The 18,359-nt window shown below is 47.9% G+C and overlaps 1 protein-coding gene across 1 annotated transcript in view; it reads right to left on the bottom strand.

The window, feature by feature from the left end:
• The window catches only part of CLMP (CXADR like membrane protein), a 129,661-nt gene extending 125,910 nt beyond the window's left edge, over nucleotides 1–3,751 (bottom strand). Inside the window, exon 1 of the mRNA XM_032285150.1 lies at nucleotides 3,354–3,751. Within this exon, the coding sequence (XP_032141041.1) occupies nucleotides 3,354–3,381 (28 nt within the window). The 5' untranslated portion in view covers nucleotides 3,382–3,751. The remainder of the gene's footprint in view (nucleotides 1–3,353) is intronic.
• Nucleotides 3,752–18,359: the final 14,608 nt, after the last annotated feature.

Here is an 18,359-nt window from a genome sequence, read left to right as displayed (position 1 = left end):
TTAACAAGGAAGGAAGACGAGGAAGACAAGGAAGCTCAAACCAGGCTGAATTAGAACTTGGCTTCTCACTACTGGGTTATCCCACAGGCAAAGGGTAGTGATCTTCCAAATTTTTCACCTCTCCTGACCTTAAGCATTTCAAATGCTTCAAAAATCCAATTCTCTCTTAACAAATAGTTCACAAGTGTTTATGCAAGGTACTGAAGGTGGTTCACAGGTGAATGAGTCACTGTCCCTGTCTTCATGGAGCTTCCATTCTAATGGGGTGTTTGATAAGCATTTGGAACACCATAATTCAAAGTAGCATAAGAGGAAGGCTATTGGGACTCAAAGGTCCGACAGACTACTCAAAAAACAAGAAACAAAAACCAAAGTATATTCAGCTGGTAAACCATGGAGAGGTGTACGGAGTAGGTGGCATTGGAGCTGAGACTTGGGGAGTGAATGTGATTTTGATCTGAAGAAGGAGGAAAGAAGGAGGCATTTTTGGTGGAGGGATTATCATAAACAAAAGCATAGAATTAGAAAGAAGCATGGGACATGTTTTGGGAGCAGGAAGTAATTCAGGTTTCCTGCTGAGTATCTGGAGGTGAGGAGAAGAAGAGCTGTGAATGACATTAGGTAAAAATCTTTGATGTCAGAATGAAGTGTTGTACTCGATACTAAAAGCAATGAGACTACTAAAGGTTTTTGGAGGAAGAGAGAAAAACCATAGAATTACAGAAATCTCAAATTTAACATTCCCCCACCCCTACGCCCGTTGTACAGACAAGGGAGTCAGAACAAGAACCTAAGAACCTGGAGAGCTTGGCAGGCTCCTAAGTCCCAGCTTTGTGCATTCTACCAGCGGCCTCACAAAGTTTCTTGGGTAGCAGTGTGCAGGATGGAGGAGAGAGGACAGGCAGGACAGGAGTGTGGCAGCTACTGTAGTCACCCAGGAGAGAAGCTAAGGTGGCACAGCGAGGACCGGAACATTAGAGGAGTGGGGCAGGGGAGTGGGTCACAAGAGGGGCTGAGCCGCGGAGCCCCTTCTCTCTTCTCCATGGAGCTCAGAGCACTACTTGTTCATTCACATTGGCGAGGTGGGTTATTTGACCTCACGCATTGGCAGGTCCAGGAAGCACGGAGTCAACTGGCCCACAGTTCAGATGATGAGCACTCTCCACCCTCCCAGCCCTTCTTCACTACTGTAAAATCTTTACAAATCTTAGAAGAAGAAAAAGAGAGGCCAAAAATCATGTCAGCCATGATCAGAAGCAGCCCTGGAGCTGCCCCTTTAAAGGACCAGTATGATAGTTTCAGAATTCAGACAACTTTGTGTGTTTTCTTTCTGGCTTTGCTGAAGAGTGTCTAAGCATATCATGGCTCCAAACCACTTCTCAAATAAGGACAGGTGCTCACAAAGTGTTAATTTTGCTTCCCTTTCCCAGACCTCTCCTATAGGTCACGCTGACATCTTACATTCCTTGAAGAGGATGGTGAGATCAAAGAGCCAGGCACACGTGGTAGAGGGTAAGCACTTAGAGAATGTCTGCAGCCACAGGAGGCTGTAAAGCAATGCGCTTTAGCAAGCTGTCTCCAGAGCCAGGTAGCCTGCGCCCAAATTCCATCTCTGCTGATTATGAGTGTGTGGCCTTGAGCAAGTTACTTGGCCTTTTTACACCTTAATTTCTTCATCTGTAAAACGAGGGTAGCCAACAGGGTTGGTTGGGCAGCAAATAGGCTTGATGTGAAGAACAAATGAGTTACCAAGACAATACACATAAAGTGTTCAGTACAGCAAGGCCTATTAGCTGTTTTTAATAAGGTAGCTCAGAAGTTTCATTCTACTAAATATCTGGTAATTGGTAGCTTAGTGGTAGAGGCCAGTAAATGGGACAAAGGTGCCATCCAACTGCGTCAGATGTGCACAGAACAGTATTACAATAGTTGGTTAATATCTAAAAGAGTTTAGAAAATAACCCCTCCCCACCTGCCCTACTTGAGCAACAGTTTGGCTTAGTCCACCTCCTTCATTCCTCTAACTTGAGCGTTTATCAGCCTGAGGCTGGCCTAGATGGCATGCATATAGTCTAGTTGGTTTGTAAGGTTTCAAAAAAGACAGAGAACTCTAGCCACGTGTTTCAGGGTTGGGTGGTTCTTCTAGACACCAGCCTCTTTCACACCCCTGGTGTTTCAGTATAGAAGGGACTTAGGAACCATCTAGTACTCCCGTTTCAAAGCTAAACAAGTGGAAGCCCTGGATGAGGAGTAAGTTGCCTGAGGTCACCCAGGTAGTCAGTTCAAAACCAGGACTAGTTCTCCCATGCCCTGGTGTTCAGAGTAGCGCTTGCTCTTGATCACATCTGGCTGGCTCGTTGATTTTCTGATCTCCAGCTAACTGTTGGGCCTGTCTCCAGTGCATCCCACGCTTCAGGGTGCACAGGATGACTGGCCTTTGGCTCTTCCTGCCTGCCTTCCCTGCCCTGGCCCCTCAGACATTCCCGGTGCCTCCGGTGTGCTCCTGCCACCCACATCCCTGATGTCCTCTCCTGCAAACCTGCCTCTGCCTAAGGGCCTCTGAGTCCCCAAGAGTCCTGCCTGGGGGACCCCAGGAAGAGACGCTCAGGAGGACTCTTCCCTTTGCCCTGGAGTCTGTTTCAGGAAAAAGTGATGTTTGCTCTATTTCCCTCTTCTGGCTCCTCTGCTCCGTTTTTTCCAAGTCTTCTTCACTCTGTGCTTGGTCTCCCCCAACTTTGCCTTTCTGCTTTACATTCCTGTTCTCCTCTCTTTCTCTCTCCTTCCCAGCCCTTCCCCTTTCCTCTTTTCTTTCCTTCCCTGTGTCACTTGCATCTTCCCGGTGCTGCTTGGGCCCCGCCCTTTTTCCCTCTCCCCTTTCCTCTCCAACCCGGCCTATCCCCCACTCCGCTCACCCTTTAACACATCTGTTTCCAATCTGAGCCTCGGAGGCGCCTGTCTGAAACAACAACAAAAAACCCCCACCCTCAGGAACCTGGCACAGAAATTCCTGGATAAACCTTCCCTCCACCAATTCTCCACTTTCCCCAGATACACCAGAAACTAAACACCGCCCTAAAGAGGACCCTGCACATCAAACGGTTCACCAAACTAGACCAGGAAACCCCCCAGCCCCCAAGCCTGCTCCCGGGCCCAGATGTGCGAGACAATCTCGATGGCCGACTGGGCGGTCCCGGGTTACCAGATGTGCTCCTCCGTGGCCAGGAGGCAGGGACGGAAAAGCCGGCTCACTCCGGGGGCTGCGGGGACAACCGTTCAGAATCAGCGTCTTCCCCGGACGCTGCGCTGCGTTTGCCCACGGCCATCCGAACTCCCGCCCTCCCAGAGGCACTCACCTAGCAAGAGGAGGCGGAGAAGGGACATCCCGATCCCGGCACGCGGGCGCTTCCCCGCTTAGCAGCTGCCTGGCTCCTGGGCGGCCGGGCGCCTCCGACGGACCTCGGGCGAGCTGGATGCGGCGCCTCGGGGTGCGCTCGGGGTGGCTGCAGCCATGTGCCGAGCGGGACCCGGCCCCGCGCCCCGCGCCCCGCGCCCCCGGGGAGCACAGGGGCTCCCGGCGCTTGCCCCACCAGCTCGCGCGCAGACGGGAGCCCGGACCAGGGTCGGGGGGTGGGGAAAGGCGAGGCAGAAAGGCGCTACCGCTTCGTGGAACACTTTTCCCTGTTTGGAAAGGAAAAGGAGTGAAGAAAGAGAGAGGGGGAAAAAAATTCAGCTGGAACCACATGGTTGCCTCCTACCGCAGCCCCTCCCTCGCTCCCTCGCTGCTCCCTCCCTCCCTCCCTCCCTCCCGCGCAGCGTTTGGGGTTAGCGGCGGGGGCCGGTGGAGGAGAAGCGTGAGCTGGCTGGGCGGGAGGGCCGGGGAGGCTTGGGGCCGGGCAGAGGCGGGTGGGTGGAGAGGCGCCCGGCGTAGGATTGATTCTCTGTAGGAGGCATTGGTGACACCTCGGCTGAGAGCCCGTGGACAAGGCCTTGTCCGTTCCTCTCTGCTCTCACTCTGTCCTTCTCTCCACTTCTCTCTCGCTTCTTTTTCACTCTCCTCTCTCTCTGCTTCCTTGTCTCTCGCCAATGTGGCATTTCTCTCTTCCATCTCTTCCTCTCCACGTCTCCTTATTTGCATTCTTCTTGCCTCTCCCTCTCTCCTCCTGCCCTCTCCCCTCTGTGCTCTGACCTCTTCTCGCCTCTCCTCTGCCTCCCTGTCTGGTTCTGTCGGTGTGAAGCCACCACCAGAATGAGCAGGCCGACGTGGGGGGCGCGGAGGTGGGCAGCGAAGGCAGCCGGCGCCTGGCTGGCCAGGCCTCTCCCCACCGACTGCCTGCTTTGGCACTCTGCGACCACCCTTGGCCTGGCTTTCCTGGGACGCTTCGCGTTCCCTCGCTTTCTGCTGTCGGTATTTGCAGCAGCGCGCCCTCAGATCTGGACAGAGTTAAGCTAGCCAGCACCCAGGGAAGTGGGGACCCACAGCTCGGTGGAAGGCGGTCTATTGAGAAGCTTTGTAGCAAAGTGCTCTGCCCATGGCCCTTCCCAAACGTGCACCCTCTCCTTTCAGAAAGAACAGAAGGCAGAGGGAGTAGAATCCCCCTGGTGCCAGGGCTTGCGCTCGCGGGCTCCAGGAACCCGGCCCAGAAGGCTCCTGGAGGGCAGGAGGCTGGTGGCTCGACGGGGGCGGAGGGTGGGTTCCGGGGAGACCAGCCCCAGGGTCCGCCCCTGGGAGTCTGTCCTTCACTACCTTGCTGCTCAGCGGCAGAGGGGGGCGGCGATTATAGGAAAGGGCAGTGAGGGTGGCGCTCAGATCTCAGCTGCCTGGACCTCAAGCCCTGCCCTTGTGCCCCGGGCCTCCCAGAAACTCTGGTTCCAGTCTCTGAATGTCCCTGGAGGGCTTTTCCCTCAGTAGCCCATAAGGACGCAATCGCTTACCTTCGGCCCAAGTTGGAAGAGGGGGACAGAGCTCTTGAGAAGAAAGATTGTGGGGGGGGGCGGGGAGGGCGCACTGCCGAGTCACACCCTTGCCTCATTTTCCCATCCCTCTTTCCGGGGCTCTTAGTCCTCTCTAAGGAGCTAGTCCTGCCCAGATGTAATGAAAACCCGTCCCATTTCGCAGACGAGGAAAGCAAAGGCCTGGAGAGGTTAGGGACGTCTCACAGGGTCTCTCAGAGGATTCGCAAAAGCTGGAGCTCTGCTTTGGAAGAATTGCAGCGCGTCTCCACTCACTCCCCCACCCCTTCAATACCTGTGTGTTAGGCATCCACCCTGTGCCAGGTGCTTTTTTAGGTGTGAGGACACAAAGCAAGTAGAACGTGGAAATTGACATTTTAAAAAATAGGAGTATGTCATGGACACCAACTATGGACCCAGAATCATATTATTGACCTTTTAATATCATCCTTCTTATACTGCTAAGGGAGAGTCATTGAAAAAAGCACCATCCCTTAGCATAAACAGGAAGACAAGGAAACTATAACTTAGAGAGGCCTAAATATCTTGCCCCAGATGAAAAACTATTAAAACGCTTCTACTCCAATATTAATATTCTAATATTTAGAAATATTATTTTTATATTGAGAAGTGTTTAAAAGGTCTCTTTGACTCCTAAGTAACTTTATTTTCCATTTTAAACTAATTGTCTAATAAGGGAAATAGATACATTCACAACTATAATTTGTATATGAATATGTTGAAAAAACAGTAATTCTTTTTTTGTTGTTTGTTTTTTGTTTTTTGAGACAGGGCCAGGTTCACTGCAACCTCTGCCTCCTGGCTCAAGTGATCCTCCCACCTCAGCCTTCCAAGTAGTTGAGACTACAGGCTCGCTCCACCATGCCCAGCTAATATTTGTATTTTCTGTAGAGACAGGGTTTTGCTATGTTGCTCAGGCTGGTCTCAAACTCCTGGGCTCAAGCAATTCACCTGACTTGCCCTCCCAAAGTTCTGGGATTACAGGCGTGAGCCACCACGCCCAGCCAAAAACACTAATTCTTAAAGGTTGGAGAAGGTGGCAGAAAAACTACATAGAAAAGGTAATATTTTTGTTGCTTCTGCTTTACAAGTTTTGTTTTTAATTGACATTTCAGGCTTACAAAAAAGTTGCAAAATAGCACAAAAATTCTTCACCCAGATTCCTCCTTTTTTTTCTCTCTAGAGGCAGTGTTTTTGCACAAGTTTTTAAAGCCCCACCTCCACCCCACCACTGCTGGAGGCCTTTCTCAAGAACCTGGTAATGTCAGTGTTGTTTATTGCTTGAGGACTGGTGCGCGCGTGAAGACAGATGTGTGTGGGTGTAGGCAGATATGTGTTTAAACCCACATTGCTCAAGCCGAAGGTAACAGGAGCCTTGAGCTCCAGGTCATTAGTCACCAACACAGGAAATGATTAAACTGGACTAAGATTGGGTTGCAAACACTCAATTTTCCCAGGCCCAAGTCTTATAGCCAGTAGGTATTTGGCACATAGTTTTGAGAAGATTTTTGTGTCCCTGAAGGTGCCTGTCTCTAAATCTCCAACCTGTTTTCTATTGTCATGGGTCGTGGCAGGAAGAGCAGAGACAGTGCTTCTGGGATGGTTTGTAACTCACAGCCCATCTTTACTAATGCTGGGACCCACTCTGGGCTGGGTGCCTCGGAGGATCCCAAGAGTGTGTTACAATCCTTACCCTGAATGGACCTCTCAGTTCAGAGGGAGAAAAAACACCAACATGAGAAATGTTTCAACAACAGTACAGGCAAGTTATATAGTTAGATGGCAGAGTAAATTATCCTGACAATAAAAAAACAGTGAGAATTCCAAGACAGGAAGGAGCACTTTAGGCTGGGGGGGTGATTGCGGAGAGCAATGATGGAACCAGCCCTTGAGGGATGAACAGAATTTCGTTAGGAGAGAGCTGGGGAGGGCCGTGAGTGGGGGCATTCCTGGACAAAGACGTGGAGTTAGGAATAGCTCTCGCATATTGAGGGGGCATTGAATGAAATGAAATGCTTGAAAGGAAAATTGTTGTTGAAGCAAAATGCCCTGGGGGCAAAATTGTGACAAGTTCGGACTGTGAGGCAAAAGATTCTAGAACTTGTTCTGCAGCTTCTCCTCCAGGCTCTTTAAAAAAATTTAAGAAAAAGTATCTTGATGAGAACCATATTTTAGGAAGTGGAAATTGGCAGCTTCTGCCCAGAGGTGACCTCAAGGGTTGGCCAGGGTGGAGAATTTTCACGACGCTTTCCTATCTATCAAGCTGCCTTTCTCTCAGTATTTTGTAGAGTGATACACATACGCAGCTTCAAGACACTTCGCTTGTCCTTTCCAATTTATGGGGAGCCAAGGAGGACCACCCCAAACCTCCCCTTTACAGGAATTCTGGAGCCACCACGGGGAGTGTGTGATGCACTGGAAAAGAAACCTGAAGGACAGGAACTGTTTGGAACCTATTGCATTAAGTAGGCAGATATGATGAGGGTAATGAAACAATGTAGAAGATACTTGGAAGAAAGATTAAATAGGGGTAAGTACATAACAATCATTGAGGGTGAAAGGAATGAAAGAGAAAAGAGGCACCAAATATGAGTATAAATGACTAAATACATTGTTACATATGCCAAGATTGACAGCAACCATTAATTTACCTCCTGGTATATTCCAGAGATTATAAGCATGATTAATAAGTATCACATTACAATGAGGAAGCTAAGGTTTAGCAAGATTAAATACATTGCATATCATCCCATGGTCGTAAATGATTGAGGCAGTATATAAAGTCAGCAGTGTCAAACCTTTTACACCTCACTGTCTTTTGATAGTACTACTGACACACTAGGGAAGTTGGGTAAGTTAACTTGTCAGGAATGGAGAGATAAATTAGCCAATTACCTGGAGACATGGTAACTGAAGAGATTATAAATCATCATCCATCCATCCATCCCTCCATCTATCTTTCTGTTCTTTGTTTGTTTGTTTTTGAGATGGAGTCTCACACTGTTACCTGGGCTGGAGTGCAATGGCGCAATCTTGGCTCATTGCAACCCCCACCTCCCAGGTTCAAGCAATTCTCCTGCCTTAGCCTCCTGAGTAGACGGGATTACAGGCATGTGCCACCATGCCAGGCTAACTTTTTGTATTTTTAGTACAGACAGGGTTTCACTATGTTGGCCAGGCTGGTTTCGAACTCCTGACCTCGTGATCCCCCTGCCTCAGCCTCCCGAAGTGCTGGGATTACAGGCGTGAGCCACTGCACCCTGCCCATCTTTCTATTTTTTCTTTCAATCAATAATTTCGCAAATCTTTGTTAAACACCTACTATACACCAAGAACTGGAAAATCAATGATGAAGAACAGAAAAGTTGTCCTTACCCTGCAGAAGCTTCTGGTGAGTTAAGGGAGATGAACAACCAATGAGCAATTATGTGGAGTGAGAAATGCTCTGCTAGGGAAAGGGCAGAGTGCAATGGAGATTATAGCAGGACCTTACACCTAGTGTAGGAGATGCCAAAAAGACATCCTGGGAGAAAAGCCCTGTGAACTGCAGGGGAGAGGAATGCAGTGGCAAGAGGGAGACCTGTGCTCTTCTCTCATCTCATACCTGGAAACCATGGACCATGTTTTTTTTTTTTTTTTTTGAGAGAGAGAGATTTGCTTTGTTGCCCAGGCTGGAGTGCAGTGGCGCAATCTCAGCTCACTGCAACCTCCACCTCCCTAGTTCGAGCAATTCTTATGCCTCAGCCTCCTCCTCCTGAGTAGCTGGGATTTACAGGCACCCACCACCGTGCCCAGCTGATTTTTGTATTTTACTAGAAATGGGCTTTCACCATGTTGCCCAGGCTGGCCTTGAACTCGTGAGCTCAGGCAATCCACCTGTCTCTGCCTCCCAAAGTGCTAGGATTACAGGCATGAACCACCATGCCTGGCTGTGGACCATGTCTTTTAATCTTTTTGAGGTCCAGCATCCACCTATGACCCATCCTCACGGTTGACAATACAAGCTCATGAGGACACTCGGGAGAAGGCAGCTGTGGAATGATGGAAAGGGTTCTGCCTGAAGAGGCAGAAAGTCTGGGTTTCCAGTCGCTCTGAATAGGCCCCTTGACTTCACTGAGGCTTTTTTTCCTCTGAGCCCAACCCTGGTAGGAGGAAGAAGTGGAATTATAATATGATGGAGGCGCCTGCTGCAGTGTCTGTCACATATGAGGCTCAGTAAATATTTGTTCCAACTAAAACTAAAGTTGAGTTCATAGGATTCCATTCCCTGCAGTAAAAGAGCCAATTTCTGTCTCATTTCCTATTTTCTATTAAAACAAGGTTATCTTCATGTATTCTTTCCTGTCCTGCAAGGATGCTTCTTGGCTTGGCTGTTCACTGTGTTATTTCTCTTATGGCTGGACAGTAAGAGGGCCCAGCTGGCTTTCAGGGTCTTGACTGGACAACTTTTTTTTTAAGCTGTGACTTAGAACCCTGTGTGCTAATAGAGGGTAAGGCACACATTGTATAGTGACAGTCCCAAGCACTGATCTTTGTGGTCAGCTGAGGAGACAGGGACTTTGTCGGGCTGATGTTTCCTGTAGGACATTTGATGGTGAAGAAAAGGTCTCAGCCTCCATCTGCCTACCAGCACTCAGGATGCATAAACCCATCCCTCCAGCCCAGCAGGCTTTCCAGGAGGCCACTGGAAGAGTCAAGAGCCAAGACAGAAAGCAGAGAAGGGTCTGTAGCTGCAGAGCCTGAGGCTTTATAGTAGGACGCTGCTCTGTGTACCAGCTTCATGCCTGGCATCAGCTAGTTTTGGGCTTTTCTAGCTTCTCCCACATCCTACTTTTAATTCCTGCGAAAGTAACACAGGCAGAGGTGGTTCTGGAGGAAGACAGGCTGATTTTGAATTCTGGCCACTCTCCTGACTGTGCCTAACTTGGGTATATTTCTTAACCTCAGCCTACGTTAGTTCATCTGTAAGATTTCTCATGTGGCTGTTGAGAAGATAACAGGGGACTGCAGAAAGAAAGCACTTCATGCAGGGCAGGCACGCTGCTGCTCAGCCAGTGAGGCCTTACTCTCCCCCCCTTAATTAATGCAACGGAATATGCCAGGACTCCAGGATGCCTTGTAACTGGATCTTCAGGGGACCTTTCACCTCTCACAGAAAGGGGACGATAGCGTCTCCTTCCTTTAGGTGGGGAATTGAAGTCTAGTGACTGCCTTAGAAACACACAACAAAAGGAGTAGTAAGAAGTGTTTTCATGCTCTCTCTCCCTCACATCATCGGTCCCCCACTCTGGGTTGAGATCAAAGCAGGCTTTTCTTTGGCTGATGATACTCAGAATTACCCACCAGACAAGCTGCCTTCATAAGGGAGCCAAATGGGACAGGAGTAAGAACAGGCAATGCATTTCAGATTGTCAGATTGATGGGGATACCGGAGACATCCCATCTAACCTCCATGTTTTACAGAGAAGTACACAAGTGAAGAGAGGAACAGCAACGTGGCAGGGGCCACCTAGCTAGCTGGTAGCACAGAAGGTATAAGAGCCCCAGCCTGACTCTTTGTTCAGTGCTCTCGCCACTGTCTTGTGCTGACCTGCTGTGATCCTGAGCAACCTCTCCCCAAAGGGAGAAGCCATCATGTAGGTGACCAGAGGCATGCCTGGCTTCATCCTCCAGCCAGACATCTCGGTGATATTTCTGAAAATCCAGCAGCATGTTCCCCTTTGTTGACATGTAAGCACATGGCAGAGAATACAGACCACCAAACCATAGACAGGAATATTTATATCTTCCCAGCTGGACAAGGGCAGCTAGCTGTCCTCAGCTAGCACGAGCGCTCATGTACTTTTCATTCATTCAGCCTAAAAAAAGTGTCTCCAGCCTGTAAGTCTGCATTTGTTCCACCTCTGTGCAGCTGCTGTGTCCGCTATCAAGCTGGGCAGTCCCTTAGAGTTCCTTTTGGTCTAACCTCCTCACTTTGTAGACTGAGTCCCAGCCGGGAGATGTGCGATCTCTGGGTCAAACTCAAGTTTGAGACGGAGTCAACCTGGAAACCTGGTTGCTTAGCAACAGCCCAATCTCCATCTAGAGTGTGGAAGATGATCACACAGAGTGACCCTGCCTCTTCCTAAAAGGTCAGGAATGAGAATAGAAAACTCATGGTGTTTGCTGGCAGAAACAGGTGGGACAGGGCCCAGGGAAGTGCTAGGCTTTTTTTTTTTTTTTTTTTCCCTAGTATTGGATGAGGCTCAGTAGAAGCCATAAAATAAAACTAAGAAGAATCTATGCGAGGCCTGATTATGCCACTGGTGTCCTGCCTGCGGGGAACTCATTTATTTTGTGGCTGAGATGCTGGGAGCCGTCAGCAGCTGCTTGCAGCTGCTCAGTGACAAGACTGATGTCAGAGATGGCCAGACTAAGGAGATGGGAGGGGAGGAGAAGCATCCCCTGCCTTCCCACCCACCAACGCATACAGATGCGTGACATCCACTCAGAACAGTCTTGCAGCCTCTTGCATCACCGTGCATCTTCCCCAGTGACACTGTCCCCAGGAGGTGGAGTGGGGGATACACCAGCCATGGCCTGAAACCAGTGTTCAAGAGGTAGTGGAGGGGGCTAGACAGAGCATGAGGGGCTACGTCAGGAGACCAGGATGGAGCCTCTCCCGCACTGTCACCTACCGAGTCAGCTTGAATAAATGATGAACCTCTCTGCATCGCAGTTATGTATCTGGAGAAAATAGGGAAGCTAGTGGTTTGTCAACTCAGGTTCTTTATGAATGTGAGGTAAGCATGATAAAAGAGTGTAGATTGCAGGAATTGGCAGGACCTGACTTGAGTCAGTCATGCTTCTCTGTACCCCGTGTTTCTCAGTGTGGTAGAGAATCAGTCCATTTCAAACTGGTGTGGACCCCCATGACAGACACAGCAGACACACATGGAACAGGAGCTGAGTCCAAGGCTCGTGGAGGATCCTTTCCCCTGACTTCCCAGAGGATGTGCCCAGCACAAAGACAGATCCCAAACACACTGTTTACTGGCTCACCCAGCCCTGTTCCTAACACCCTCTCTTGCCTACCTCAACCATAGCAGCTAAAAGGTCAAACATTTGCTTTCCAGGCCTCCTTTGCCCCCAGGGAAGGCCATGTGACATGATTCTAGCCAATGAGTCTGATCAATGGATAAGAGAAGTCTGCTAGGGAGCTTAGGGGAAACATTTGCTTTACACTTCTTGCAAACCAGAACTGGATTTGCTCCCTAAAGGGCTCATTTTCTTAGGATATATAATGCACTCTTCAACAACCACAAATCTAAGACAAAATACAGCCATTGCCCTGAGAAAGGCGCAGGTGAAGAGCTATTGAATTTAAAGAGTAACTATTTATTCCTGTGTAGTGATCAGGGACTGCTTCACGGAAGAGGGGGCATTTGAGGTTGATAGGAGTTGAATACCCAGGGCTGAGATTCGAACATTGTTCCTAGTCCCAAGCTCAGATGCCCTGAGTTCCTTCAGTCTTCCAAACTACATTGTGGGGAATCTGATGATTTTTGCCAGGTGATGCAATGATAACTCTGGAGATGATCAGATATCATCCCACCTCGTAATCACAGAGTACCATCTTCCGAAGTCCTTTAAAGATACAGTCTAACTCATACTTCTGAAGTGAGCAGAGATGGATAAAGACAAAGAAGGCACTTTACAGACACTAAGGAACTTCCTAAAGTTCCAGAATTGTTTGGGAAGAGAACCTGCCATGTAATCCTTCCTGGAACACTCCCTCTTCTTTACCCACGTAGACTCACACACCTACCCTCCAGATGTGGTGGGAGATGCCTTTATGTAACATGAATCTGTATAATGAATTCTTGCTCATATTGAATACCTATGAGTAGGATCTGTACTTTGAGTTGATTATCCCTAAAAGCGAGTCATGGATATGTTCAAGTTATTTGAGTGCTTTCTCTGGTGAGCAGTTGAATGCTTGAGTGAGATTTGTGGCTGGGCTTGGGGCTAGGGTGTCCAATAGAAGACCACCCTGACCAACGTAGTGAAATACCATGTCTACTAAAAATACAAAAATTAGCAGGGCTTGGTGCGTGCCTGTAATCCCAGCTACTGGGGAGGCTGAGGCAGGAGAATCGCTTGAACCTGGGAGGTGGACGTTGCAGTGAGCCGAGATTGTGCCACTGCACTCCAACCTGGGTGACAGAGCAAGACTCCGTCTTGAAAAAAAGTTAAAAAAACCAATGATTAAAGTGGTAAATTTTACATCTTGTGTATCTCACCACAAAAAAATTATCTACAACACCACTTTATTTTAGAAAAGTCTTGGTTTTTTTTTTTTTTTTTTTTTTTTTTGAGACGATGTTTTGCTCTTGTTACCCAGGCTGGAGTGCAATGGCGCGATCTCAGCTCACCGCAACCTCCGCCTCCTAGGTTCAGGCAATTCTCTTGCCTCAGCCTCCCGAGTAGCTGGGACTACACGCATGCGCCACCATGCCCAGCTAATTTTTGTATTTTTAGTAGAGACGGGGTTTCACCATGTTGACCAGGATGGTCTTGATCTCTTGACCCCGTGATCCACCTGCCTCAGCCTCCCAAAGTGCCGGGATTACAGGCATGAGCCACTGCGCCGGGCGAAAAGTCTTGTTTTTAAACTGTCCATCTCAGATGAGATCTCTTTTATATTTTTGGAGATTATCATAATAGAATTAAAAGAGCAAGATCTACATTCGGAAAACCCAAATTCAAATCTCAGTTCTGTTGATTGTTGGCTGTTTGATCTTATTCTTATTGAACTTCATTTTCTTGTCTTTGGTCAAGTATTATGATATATATTTTTACTTCTTCACCGGGTGGATGTGAAGATCCAATTAGATAATTTATGTGAAGGTGCTTAGCAAACTACAGAACACTAAACAAATATAAAAAATATTTTAAGAAGATAATGAGGTTCTCTCTGGGACCTATTGTAATATTTTCCAGCTTTTCTTGCCAACGAGTTCCTTCTATCACACCTAAATTCCATCTAACACAGCTTCAGCCAGCTTGGAAATAGCCTTTCTGTTGGGACATTTCCAAATCCCAGGTTTAGAGGTTCTTCCATCTGGCAGATGTCAAAGAAGACAACAGGAACCATGAGCAGAACCATTTTGCATTTGGAACTGCAAAGTTTTTGGGCCAAGGACAGACTTCTTCTCCAGGTCCGGTTTGGCTTGCAAATTCCTGGCTGTCATAGCAACCTGAAAAGCAAAGGAAGACTGTTTAGTGTCGTCTTTGACTGCAGCCTGGGATTGGAATGCGCTCAGGTTGGCCCAGTAAACAGTGCTCACTGGTAACCACTCTGTGTCTCTCCCTCTGGGCCCAGAGATGAGTGAGGCAGGGAACTCCGCAGGCTCAAGTCGTCTGGGCCCACAGCTTCTCACCTAGCATCACTTGGCTTCCCTCTGCTGCTCTGTCTCCCAGTGGCTCTGCCAGAACTAACACGGGGAGGCAATTTCCAGAAGAGACCTACTGGGAGATCGAGTCAACTCCACAGTGGAAGCAAATGCCCGCCTCCCACATGAAGATGTGTGAAGATGACTTGGGAAGGGGGAGCCAACAGCATTTCCATGGCAACCTCAAGCATCCCTGTTAAGTCATCACTGTGCTCTTCTGACCTATTCAAACCCTGGCAGCCAGGGCTGTTTATCTCTAGGGGTTCAGTTCAAGATCTAAAAATGTGAAAGACTTAAACTGAAATTAATAAGTACCTTGATTGCTAAGAAGTAGGTCTACAAAGACCTGCGATGTCATGTTCATTAATCGTTACACGGATTGTTACAATTTTTACACATTTGACAACAATTTACAGGCAAGTTTTTTCTCATTGCAAGAATTCCTGATTATACACAGTGATGGCCAAGAAATCACTATTGGGTCAAATTTTAAAAGTAAAATTATAAAAAATATTGTAGTATTTTTATAGTTAATAATGGGGTTGGGTGTATTTTAATATGCTTAATATGATGTGTGGGGCCTCAAAATGTCCATGCTTATTTCTTATATTTGTTTTTCTCTCCCTCCCATCTCTTGTCTCCCACCCTCCTCCCTTCCCTCCCTCCCACCTTCCCTCCTCCCTTCCTCCCTTTTTGCTTTCTTCTTTCCTTCTTCCTCTTTCCTTCCCTCCCTTAATTTCTCAATCTCTCTCTCTCTGCTTTCTGCCTTCCTACTGAGGTGCGCAGAGTCACTGCCGTCTGGGGTGGAAACAGTATGAAACAGACAAGCAGCTCTGTGGACTCAGATGGCTGTGTTCTTCCTGCGGGAACTTGGGTACAGTATGACCTCGCTGGTCCTCAGGTTCCTGCTTCACTTGTGAAATGAGGTAATCACAGTTGCTTCCAAGAGTTCTTGTGAAAATTACATTAGTAAATGCTGGCTATTCTTGTTATTGTTACTAGTAATAATGACAGCAACCCACTCTTCACACACAGACATTCATATGTCCTCTTGCCACTGGAACGTTCCTATTCTAAGATGTGCAGGAACCATGTCTATTTTTCTAGTTCTTTTTGTGCACAGGTGAGTGGAATATTCTGCATAAAGACTACTTTGTTAACTGTATTTGGTTATGATGTTGCTTTTCCCCAGGGGTCATATTGAAATTACTGTGGAGGCGTCAATGAATTCTCAAGAGGTTCCGCTGTGTCAGGTATTATCTCTTGAGGTGCTGGATCATACAAGGGACACAGGGGCTCTCAGAGGAGGATCCAGGGCAGCTGAGGGGGCCACAGGGCAGCAGCTAAACTTCCCAACCAGAAGGGAAATATTTCGATATTTAATAATGAGCATGGCTGTGACAGTTGCCGATCAACCTTCCTCTCTTGAGTATAATCTATTATTAATTTCTTCATGCTGTGCGCGGTGATTCATACCTGTAATCCCTGTGTTTTGAATGGCTGAAGTGGGAGGATCACTTGGGCTCAGGAGTTTGTCATTAGCCTGGACAACATAGTGAGACCCAGTCTCTACAAAAACCAAAATTAACCATGCATGGTGGCATGCACTTAGAGTCCCTGCTACTCATGAGCCTGAAGTGGTAGGAGGATCATTTGAACCCTGGAGATCAAGGCTCCAGTGAGCTGAGATCTTACCCCTGCACTCCAACCTGGATGACTGAGTGACACAATTAAAAACACAAAAACAAAAATCCAGTGTCTTCATTTATTCAATTTGTCAACACTCACAGCTGTTAAGCTGCTTTGTTGGTGCAAAACATTAGGCCCAGTACAAGATGTAAAGAAGAGTAAAGAACCATACCCGGCTGGGCATGGGGGCTCACACCTATAATCCCAGCTCTCTCTTTTGGGATTTGGGAGGCAAGGTGAATGGATCACTTAAGGCCAGGAGTTCGAGACCAACCTGGCCAGCCATGACAAAACTCCCCTACAAAAAATTAGCCAGGTGTGGTGGTGCATGCCTGTAATCTCAGCTATTTGGGAGGCTGAGGCACAAGAATTGCTTGAATCCTGAAGGCAGAGGCTGCAGTGGGTTGAGATCATGCACTGTACTCCAGCCTGGGTGACAGAGTAAGGCTCTATCTCAAAAAATAAATAAATAAATAAATAAATAAATAAATAAATAAAATAAAATAAGGAAACATACCCTAATGAGATTGTGGTCTGGTAAGGGAGCTATGCATATAATCAATAAAGTCAGTAAGAACAGTGTGGGAGAACTGTCAGAAGACGAGCACACTCATCTTGGGATCCAGGAGCATGAGGCTGCATCTGGCAGGAGTGATCATGGAAGTCTTCATGGAGAAGATGACCTTGAAATTGGAGCATTGAAGGATAGGTACAATTTCTGCTCAGAAGTGAGAAGGGGATGGAAGCCCAGTAGACAAAGAAGCTACTAAGAGTTTTTGACGTGGGGAGCAACACAGTCAAAGGAAGATGAATTGGATTTACCTGTAAACATCTAAAGGAAAGGAATGGGATTGGAAGTGGTGGAAGAAGGGTAGAGAGGAGAATGGGAGAAAGGTGAGGGAGGAACGGGAGATGGAAGGTTTACCTGTAAGGCTTTCAGCATTTTAGGTGAGAGGTAAAGAGGCCATGTGCCAAGAAGAAGGAGATGACAAATGTAAATTTTTGAATAGAGAGTAAAGAGATTTTTTTGATTGATTAGAGAGGGGCATGGGGGATGGTGGAGGATAGAGGGAAGTCAACCATGACTTTGATTTCAAGCCAGGATGACAAGAAGAATTATGGTTCTGGCCAGGCACAGTAAACAGAGTGCTTCCTCCTCCCCATCCGTAACCATCCAATTCTCTTCTCAAAAGGCAATCTTGGCTGGCTGCGGTGGCTCACGCCTATAATCCCAGCACTTTGGGAGGCCGAGGCAGGTGGATCACTTGGGGTCAAGAGTTCGAGACCAGCCTGGCCATAGTGGGTGTCTGAGGCGGAACAGCAGTTTGAACCAAACTTTTAGAGTGGAGATATTCTTTGAGATCAGACTGGCTGAGCACCCTGAGACTGAGTATTGGGCTGCTGAAGAGGTGGCCACACCTGGCAATGTGGCAGTCACAAGGGGAGTCTCAAATGACACATTCTTTCTCTCCCCCCCCAAGTTGGCTTCATCATATATCTGGGATAGGACTTGGAACATCTGTTTGTAAAGTTTCTCTTCTTCTGGTCTTAGCCATTCATCTAACAGGGAAGAGTGGCTTTTGTCTGCTCAGAATTGGTCTGGCTACTGACTGCAAGGCTGATCCTGTAGGCGAGAACTTAGTGTTCCTAGTTTTCTTCCTCTACTTTTTCTGGAGTGGGGGAACAGAGAACTATGTAGGATGCTGGGCCCCAGTCTGGCAGGAGTTGGGCAGAGAGGTAAAGGCAAGAGCCGCTGCCACAGAGCTTTCTGTGGAGAGGTGATGGTGAAGCTCTCTGGTCGTGGGCAAAGGACAGAGCAGAGCAAAAGAAAGCTGGGCACGAGCCTTGGGCATCCTGCTGTGTGACAATTCTCTCACACTGCCTCTGTTTTCAGAGAGGATATAATCTCCATGAGAGCAGGGATTTTAAAAATCTCTCATGGATAACTTTAAACCTAAAAGGAAGTAAAAGGAATAGTGAAACCCCTATGTTTCAACTCCTCCCTGTGACAATTATCCACACCAGGCTGATCAGTTTCATCTGCTCCATCTTTATCCAGAACCCCCTCCTCAACCTCCATCATTTTGGATTTTCTTTTCTTTTTTTTTTTTTGAGATGGAGTTTTGCTCTTGTTACCCAGGCTGGAGTGCGATGGCTCAACCTTGGCTCACCGCAACCTCCGCCTCCCAGATTCAAGCGATTCTCCTGCCTCAGGCTCCCGAGTAGCTGGGACTACAGGTGCGCACCACCATGCCCAGCTAATTT

Source organism: Sapajus apella, unplaced genomic scaffold (assembly GCF_009761245.1).
Source record: "Sapajus apella isolate SASKATOON/1434 unplaced genomic scaffold, GSC_monkey_1.0 scaffold16, whole genome shotgun sequence".
Taxonomy (NCBI): domain Eukaryota; kingdom Metazoa; phylum Chordata; class Mammalia; order Primates; family Cebidae; genus Sapajus; species Sapajus apella.
Note: the sequence above shows the minus strand (reverse complement) of the source record. Positions and strands in the feature narration are given on the sequence as shown.